Source organism: Buceros rhinoceros, unplaced genomic scaffold (genome assembly GCF_000710305.1).
Source record: "Buceros rhinoceros silvestris isolate BGI_N320 unplaced genomic scaffold, ASM71030v1 scaffold605, whole genome shotgun sequence".
Classification (NCBI taxonomy): Eukaryota; Metazoa; Chordata; class Aves; order Bucerotiformes; family Bucerotidae; genus Buceros; species Buceros rhinoceros.
Genome location: NW_010411000.1, coordinates 81,703 through 91,077, shown reverse-complemented (window position 1 = coordinate 91,077; position 9,375 = coordinate 81,703). Strand labels below are relative to the sequence as shown.

The window sequence follows — 9,375 nt, the reverse complement described above, 5'->3', positions numbered from 1 at the left end:
TCTTTCCGAGGGTTTTGGTCTCTCCAGCCTCATGTCCTTTCAACTGTGGTTTGAAAGTCGTTAGTCGCTTGGCGTTTACTGTGTATTGCTGTTTACCCTGACAAAGGGATTTGTGAACATAGTGCTCACACAGCGACAGTACAAGATTAAGTGGTATTTATTGTTCACTGAATTTAGAAAACAGAAAACTAAGGCAGAGGAAACAGAAGGGTAAGAGGAGGAAGCCTGGTTCATAGTCATTCTTCAAATAAGAACTGGTGCCTAAGGATATCTGAGGAATTGATCCTATGGGGCAAATTCATCCCATTCTGTTTACTCAGCTGAAAAAAAGTTCATCTGTTTTTTAAGTCTCCTCCTATAAAAGGACTGGCACTTCCAGAGGGCAGTTTTGGACACCGACCACAGGATGAGACGAACCAGCTTCTGCGTTACCAGCGGCTGGTGCAAAACACTGCAGTAAAGGCACCGATGGACTGATTGATAGACAAGTCCTTTCTTCCTCTATGCTGTACTAATTTCAGGGCACGTGGATTCATGACATAGAGACAAGAAGACTCAGTGAATCATGCCTGGAGATCATGGAAGAATACCAGTAAGGTCCCATATGGAGGACATAAAGGCCACAGTACACTGGGCTGGCCTAGGCAGGACCGACGTACAGATATGATCAATGACATGTAAGGGAAATGATGACTTTCTTCTTTTCTTCCTCTCTCCTATCAAAGCCTAAGAAACTACACTGGTCTGAGGTCACCACAGCAACTGCTAGGCATCACCTGAACATTAAGTGTATCCTTCCTACGAGGCTGGCTGTCACAGGCGCATCCGTCAGAATGAAAGCTCAACACAAATACTACTGAAGGGTCTCCTAGCTCTGAAGAGGGCGGGAGACTTATTTCAGAGAAAGGCAAATGTTTTTCAAATAAGAAATACAGAAAATAAGTAAATATTGTCCAATGGAGATTATCAGTTACGACATAAGTCCCAGAGAAGAAAGCAGGTTGAAGCCCTTGCTTAAAGGCAAGAACGAATGTGCACCCATGACACCTAAAATCTTGCAATCAACTGGAACTCCTTTCTCAGTCATTTGAATCAAGCAAAGAAACAAGAATAGAGCAAAGATGACTAGTAAAGGTCGATGCATCTGCCCATGTCGTACCTACAGTGATACTTGAAGCTATTACCTTTCGACGACCAAGCTACATAGCAGCTCTCAGCATGTTCCAACCTTGCGTACTTCCTGGAGGAGCATTTTTTATTTCCCAAGGCTAAATTATTTTTCGTTTCATATTGAGAAAGGTCTTGAGTTGCATCACAGCTTTCCCCTGGCTGTTACAGGATTTCATCTTGCAACAGGCCAAGGACTCGATTTTTAGCTGAAACGCTCTCGGTCATGTCGCATGTTTGAGTATCAGAGGTTTAGAGTCTCATGTCCCCATGATTTGGAGGGAAAGGCCATAAAATGTCATTTTCCCGTATAAAGCATCTATCAGGCCTTAACTAGTTGTTTGGAAATGTAGGTACAATTGCTCTTCTTTGATAGCGATGTTTTCCTCCCCTTTCCCTCTGCATTGCAGATAGACTGTGATGCTGTGGTTGAGGAGGCACACTTAATTACAGCTTGTCCTCCTCGCTTTGGGAAAGCTGAAGTCATCTCACGGCTTCAGTGCCTGTAGAAAGCCGAGGGATTAAACCCAGCAGGAAAGGACTTGGTGTCTAGTAAGCACTATTATCTTGGTTATGGGCACGACTTACTGTTTTTAACACCAACACTTGGTAGCTCTTGCAGTCGCTCGCTATGTCACAATTCTTTCTAGGACTTGCTGAACACCGAGCAGCGGTCACACACGTGCAGTCCGCAGACAGCTTTGAGAGCTGTCCGAAACTCCTAGCTGGTGCCAATATAAAAAACCAGACACCTTTGCCCCGAACCTTCCTCTGAACGCTACACAGGGTCTCGGATAAGGTGAAGGATGAAACTAAGGTAGGCACATTCCTGGATCCTTCAAAGACTAATTAAGCTCTGACGGTTCATTACTATTCCCATGATGAAAATACTACGGGATGGGTCATGTCTGGTTTTCAGAGGCTGGTCCTTGGTTCCAGTGTTTTTCTTCCCTCGGTTTTCATGCAGGATGTTGAAATACCACCGGGGTGAGACACTGCTGAAGAGAAATCTAGACCTTTGCATTGATCTTTTGCTTTGCCTATTTGACAGGCAAATGCAATTTCAATTCCTGTCTGCGGCAACGCTGACCTTAGCTTCAGCCAGCAGCAAAGGAATCCTGCATCTTCTACTTCAGCAGAAAATAAGCGCACAGTCCTCCAGATACATTTTGTTGTTTTGAAGGTCCCTGATCTTTAACAGTCACCTTTTCTTTTGTCTGATTTAAAAAAAAAACCAAACAATACATAACTTGCAAATGTTTTCAACAGTGTGGAGACAATGTCCTTTCACCCAGTTTGGCAGTTATGTACCATTTTCACGGTGGTATGTAGTCAGCACTTGCAGACTCTCTCAGGACTATTTCCCCAGAAATGACATGGAAGGTCTATATATGGTCTATATATAATTTCTATATATGAACACGTAGTATCACTTCCCCTCTCATTAACGCTTCTCTTGTCATCTTACTCTGTTTGACTAGGGATAACAGTTAAACTCAGACAGACGAAAAAAGCCAGAGATGGCTTCCCAAATCCAATTAACCCTGCCTTCATCCACCCCATTGTCCACCCACGAGACCTCCAGAGCAGAGTATATGATGCTTGATGTTCTTACGACAAAGTCCTTGAGTGTCTCCTCGTGTTTTTAATGGGGTCAGTAATAGACTATTTTCTATTTCTTGATCTCAAGGATGATAAAGTTTGTTGGCGGAGCAGTGAAGTCATATAACTTCTGGAGTAGCAGCAAGCCAAACATTTTGGCTCAAAAATGTGAGCATATGATATAATTCCCTCATAAATTCTATAATATCTGGATTTTAGTTAGGAGTCCGAATGCTGGTATCAACGCAGGATGCACTTTATGTCTTTGGTTAGAACTGTGTACATTTTCCCTACCTTACATAGTAAACCGTGCTGTGCAGTGATGCTCCTTGGGGAGTAGCAAGTTGTGTCCCAGACTGAGTACTAGATAAACATTCTGAATTGCTGGAAGACTCATATTTATGATTTGGATTTGTGAATGAAACCATTTTCTCCGTGTGGAGCATATGGCAATGCTCAAAACCTGCCTATTATCATTTGTTTTAGTTTTTCCTGCAAATCAAAGGTCTAAAAATACACTCATTTCTGATTTGGCTATTGGCTTTCTATCAGCGGTCCATTTGAGTAATGTGGCTTTATAGGTTCCAGAATATCTTAGCTGTGCAGGGCACAGAAAGAAAAGCACAGACTTGGCTTCTGTAGATTTCCACTGCCAGGCAGCAGCACCCCTGTCCGGAAAAAAAAAAAAAAAAAGAGAAAAAGAACAAAATAGAAAATTTTCCAGCTGAGAGTTCAGATCATGATGTTGGGGCCATCTCTAGGTCTTGCTCTATCAGACTCAAATGCAACATCACAGCTTGCCACTCTTTTCCTTTGTTCTTCCTCTGCAGAGATACCTTCGAACACTTTAAATACAGCCCGTTCTAGAGTGGTTGTCTCTAGAGTCAGTGCTGGGAAGGCACTGGAGAAAGCACAGTGTACAACAGCGACGTCATGGAAATTAGAGGTCCCAGTGAAAATAAAATTGTGGGTCAGTGGATGTCAAAGAAATGGATTTTGAAGAGAAAAAGACATTAATATTTAGGAACCCTGTAGAAGGAAAACCATTGTAAATCCTTAACCTACGTGATTAGAAAGACTCGTGAACTGATGTTTCTTTCATGTGGAGAGATTTTGAGAACGACTTTTTTGTTTACAGTGTGCAGCTGAAAGGAAATTTTAAAAATCTAGTAATTTTGAAGGAGCAGAGGTGAAATGAAATGTTTCAAGGAAGAGTCACCAACCCTTCACAGCACAGAATTTAACACTAGGCTTCCTGTGTTCCAATGTAGCTCCTCAGTTCGGAGGAGTGAAGGTTAGAGCAGGGTGTATTTTCAACTTAAAACAGCCACAGCTGGTATTTTTAGCTAAATCCATAGATAATTGTTTAACAAAGCAGCTCTCCAGATCACAGTTATGTAGGTTAATTTTTATTTTGCAGGGTGTATTTTCAACTTAAAACAGCCACAGCTGGTATTTTTAGCTAAATCCATAGATAATTGTTTAACAAAGCAGCTCTCCAGATCACAGTTATGTAGGTTAATTTTTATTTTGTACTATCTTTTTTTTTTTCATTTTACTGCATATGGAAATCAGTTACCAAGGCAGCCAAATTCCTTTCTGAAATTCCTAAAACAGCCCCATCCAGTGACTTCAGCTCAAGATAAGCATTTGCAATAGGTCGGAGAAACATAGAATCACAGAATCACCTGCCTGGAAGAGAGCTTTAAGATCACTGAGTCCAACCCTTCACCCTGCACTGCCAGGGTCCCTGAACCGTGTCCCTCAGTGGGACATACTCTGTAACTACTATCTTAAGTATCTGAAGAACCATCCATGAGTAACGTCTTCTATAAGCACCCATTGCTTTCCATTTACGGCACTGGAAATCCAAGTGATCAGTTCTTAGGACACACATAACTTTCAGGTATCCAAAGCCAAGTGAAAAAACTCCTACCCCCTCTTTAAGTTTAACACATCATATGGTTTGCCCATGGTTATACAAGCACTTGTACCTACAGGACCTTCAGTGCTTCACAGGACAAACTGTCTAGAAGTGAAATTCAAAGTTATTGCTACTGTTTGTAAAAATGATTCATGGTCATACAACAACTTCGCTGTATTAAGGCTGAATTTTCTATTAATAAATATTAGTGTCAGTGTCTACCCTAGTTACATATTCTAGAAACACCACAGCAGCCAGAGGATACTATAACAATCTATAAAATGTGATTAGCTGAGTCTTGGAAACATTTCAGTTATTAGATAACCCATTATTTAAGGAACCTTTATAAAATGTGACTTTTTTCATTAAGCCCTCATTGAAACAAACATACTCGGCTAATTAAAATTAACAGCAATGACAGTGAAAACTCGTGCTGATTCACCCAAGAGAGTGATTATGGATGTAGATATTTCCACCTTGAGGTCACTAGAGCAGATCCAGCCAGATCAGCAGAGATTTCAAACTACTCCAGATTAAATGATTATTTGTTTATCTAATGAATTACTAATCTTGATTTTGCTCCTACTAAACAGATGTCCAACCCCCCCTCCCCCAAACCCAGCATCACGAGAGGTAACCACTGTCCTTTTGTCAGTGATCCTGTGAGGAGCTAAAGCAAGCGGGACAGATGTTTACATGGGACCGACTGCTCCTCCCTTTGGGTCGTACTGGCACTCTGACACAGGTCAAATGCGACCTATGGTATGTGAACAGGTCTGTAAATCCTAGGCAAATAATTCAAAAATACTCCTTGAGCCCTTTATTTTACACACATCTAGTTATGATAGAGTTTTTCATTTTTATATGATTTTCTGTGATTTTGTTAAAATTATTTTTCTAAAACATGCATTTTAATTAAAAAAAAAAATAAATAAAGAATGTCTTTCCCTTTAACAGGTACCAGGTTCTTTAAGCTCTGGAATAGATAGTAGTGAGCTAACCTCTGCTGTGCTCTGGGGAGACCCCCCTGCAGGGCTGGATCCAGCTCTGGGGGCCTCAGAACAGCAGAGACAGGGAGCTGCTGGGGTGGGGCCAGGGATGGAGCATCTCTGCTGTGAGGACAGGCTGAGAGAGTTGGGATTGTCCAGCCTGGAGATGAGAAAGCTCCAGAGAGACCTGATTGTAACCTTTCAGTACTTAAGGGAACCCATAAGAAGGATGGGGACAGTGTTTTCAGCAGGGCTTGTTGTGATGGAACAAGGGATGATGGATTTAAACTAAAAGAGGAAGATTTAGAGTAGAGAGAAGGAAGGCAATTCTTACACTGAGGGTGGTGAGCCCCTGGCCCCTGGCAGAAGCCCCATCCCTGGCCCCATCCCAGGTCAGTTGGCCCTTGGGGCTCTGAGCCCCCTGCTCTGGGTGCAGATGTCCCTGCTCCCTGCAGGAGTTGGACTGGAGGAGCTTTGAAGGTCCTTTCCTACCCGAACTACTCTATGCTTTTATGATTCGATGGTTTCTCAAAAGCCCTCCTAGCCTTAATCACTTCAGAAATGGTAGCACCATGGCAAAGAAATTAACTTATTAACATGGTAACATATTTGTGTGGGATATAAATAGAAGCATCAGAGACATCTCTTAAAATAAAGAATATTTAAAAGGTCCATGGCAGAGGTGTGTGGACAGGTTGGCAGAGGGAGGTATCTCCTGTAGATGCACATGGCACCACTCTCCATAGCATCAAACTAGCATCACTCTCTCTGAGCATTGCATCCAAAACAGTCAGGGAGAGAGAGGAAAGCATTATGCTACCATGTGTTAGCACGCTGTAGCTCGAGGGTATGTAGGGGGTGTAGATTACAAGCCACTGAAAAGGAGGAGACCTAATGGGAATTCAGACAGGCACTCTCTGGAGGACCAGGCCTCCTGCACTCACATCAGCAGATGACAATATACCAGCCGTCTGCTGATGCACAATAAATAACCTAACAGCACCGTGCCTGCAGGCTGCAAGCATCACTGGTAACCAGGTAGCAAAAACGTTTGGTTGAGTGCATATCATGAGCAAAATACGACCAGAATCGGTTTAATAATTAGGTGGAATGAGAAGTAGTCAACAAAAATTGATTACAAAGTCATGGAGAACTTAAAAAAAAAAAACACAGCCACACAAAAAAACTGAAAGAGGGAAGAATATTTTCTTAGCCACGCTAAACACGAACCCTACTGGATGGTGACACGTTGTTTTCTCTATCATCACTAGACATGGATGGCTCAGTAAGTGCCGTTGTGTGCATTGAGTCAATACTGAACCATTATTACAGCGCTAAAGACTATGTTTGATTATACTGGCTAAAATTAAAGCACTTGGAATTACAGTAGTAATTACATTTTTATACCTGATAATTTAAAGAGTGACTTCTCTTTCCTCGTTCAAAAATCAGGTGCCTAGTTCAAGCGAACTGCCCTCAGTACTTGCTGGGTAAAGAGAGGTATCGCCCAGGTATGATTCACCTCACGTCTCCTGAAATAGCATAAATTGCCCTCTGTGGGTCTCTGCCTCGCCACTGACTACAGAACGAGTTTAGAGGACTCCTAGAGAAAAACTTTGAGTTTCATATGGGTAAATTTAGATGAGATAATGATCACCCTTAAATTCCCTTCCATTTCACAAGAGCCTTGGCTCTTGCTCCACTGTCTGGATGGCTCAAATGGATGTATTCAAAGCTGAGGATTTCAGCATTCCTGGAGCCGTGTATGAAACACTCTCTCCCAAATGCTGCTCTGAGTGTGGCAATGCAGAGAAGGTGGATTTGGGGCTTAAGACTGTAAAGGAAAAATTAATTTGGTAAAATAATCTTTGGGTAAGGATCTTGGGGAATAATGATGAACTTTTCCCCCAACAGACAGTGCTAATTAGGTGATCTGCAGTGGCCTAGACGGGTGCTGGGAGGAGACAGACAGAACCTCGTTAATTATCAGCAAAGGCTTGTTAGCTAACATTGATGGAAGGACTTAGCCTCTCTCAGTCATTCAGCTGGGAAGATAATTTCATGGAATCTTGAAGGAAATGAATGAGGAATTTGAAGAAAGCAGTTCATTAATCTATATACCTGCTCTGAACAACTCCATCGTTATTTCCTCCTGTTCACTATCATTTTTACCCAGCATTGCAAAGGTTAAAACAATCCAGAAAGATTATGGGGGTTTTGGTCTCATGCAAACAGGACCTTGCACAGATACTCCTCCCATTAAAAAGCACCAGGTAATACTAATAACTAGGTCAAAGAGTTAGTATTACCACCACTAAGGTAATAGCAACTCATTTGGACGCAGTGTCTACGCACACAAGACCCTGGTTTTCTACAGTACTTCTTCAAACTGGAGCCCAACACCAGGCAGCTGGAGAGTTTCCCTTTATGCTGAGCCTCTAGGTGAGGTTCCACGCTCATCCTGGCCATGCAGCTTTACCAGACAGAGGCAAAGAACAAAGCCAAACTACTTTACCGTCTTCAGAGATGATAAACCTGAACAGTGCAGGACACTTGACAAAGACGATTTCGCCCACGCTTGCAGGTTTCCAGCATGTGATGTTGTCCCACATTCCTGGGCAGCCTGTAGAAGAGGAGGAGGGATAAAATACATCAGTGATCAAAATATTCCTGACTTCACACTGTTACTGCATTTTATAGTTGGGTTTTCGGTCTATCCATAAAAATATGCTTGTTCAGAATAATAAACACTATCATTTTCTACTAAACTTTCCCTGGAATAAAATCCTGGGAAATTCATTCACAGGAATAGCATAAAATATGTAGCTGCATGGCACAATAACGGCCAAACTCTGTTCTCACAGAGGATGTTGTTTAAATCACTCCAACGTATACCACAAACAAATCTTCCCTTGAGCATGAAATCTGATGCCATTTAGCAGTGCTGGGTTAAATCTTCTTTTATTTGCGGATCACATCTTTGATTTAAATTCTATAAATTTCTGTTGGCTCTAATCCATGCCAAAGGTTGGGTACTGCCATGTTTTGGAATTTGACCCATGGAATAGATTGGAAACTGAAAACCAGATTCCACTTCATTCTACAGCCGGTGTTGTGGATACGTGAGGGAAGCTCACCTCCTTCATCGTGTTTACTTTCCTTTTAAAATATGTGGAATAGAAATGTCCTTCCTTAGTAAAGAACTGTTGTAACATCATTCACTATCTCTACTGCAGTCTTTGCTCTAGGGAACATCAACTCACAATGTCAAAAGGTTGGTCAAAAGAGGTCAACCTGATGATTTCCTGCATAACCTAAAGACAGAATCAGGTTCAGAGATTAGGCTGCAGATGACAAGCTTCGAACTAAAGATCTGGGTGGTAAAGAACCAGCCTCCTGTTACACACATGAAAAAAGAGCTGGTGATGAGATTGTGGATGGGAGTTGTCTTCTCTTAGGCTACAGGAGAAATGTTAATTCAAAAAAGGAGCCCAACTCCTGCTTCTTTCTGATCACTGTGACTGGCTTTCGGAAGCACAAGCCTTCCTGTACTTCTGTAACCCGCCATCTTATTAGCTCATAAACCTGGAATGCTTAACCCATGTCCAGGAAAACTCAGAGCAGTCTCTCAAATTTCCTAGCAATGTTTAAAAAAACGAGTTAGTGGAGGAAACTCAAACGGGAATCATCTTC

General features: G+C 42.0%; 1 protein-coding gene across 1 annotated transcript in view; it reads right to left on the bottom strand.

The window, feature by feature from the left end:
* The window catches only part of ADCYAP1R1 (adenylate cyclase activating polypeptide 1 (pituitary) receptor type I), a 103,310-nt gene that overhangs the window by 43,600 nt on the left and 50,335 nt on the right, over positions 1-9,375 (bottom strand). The window contains exon 3 of the mRNA XM_010135809.1: positions 8,198-8,305. Within this exon, the coding sequence (XP_010134111.1) occupies positions 8,198-8,305 (108 nt within the window). The remainder of the gene's footprint in view (positions 1-8,197; positions 8,306-9,375) is intronic.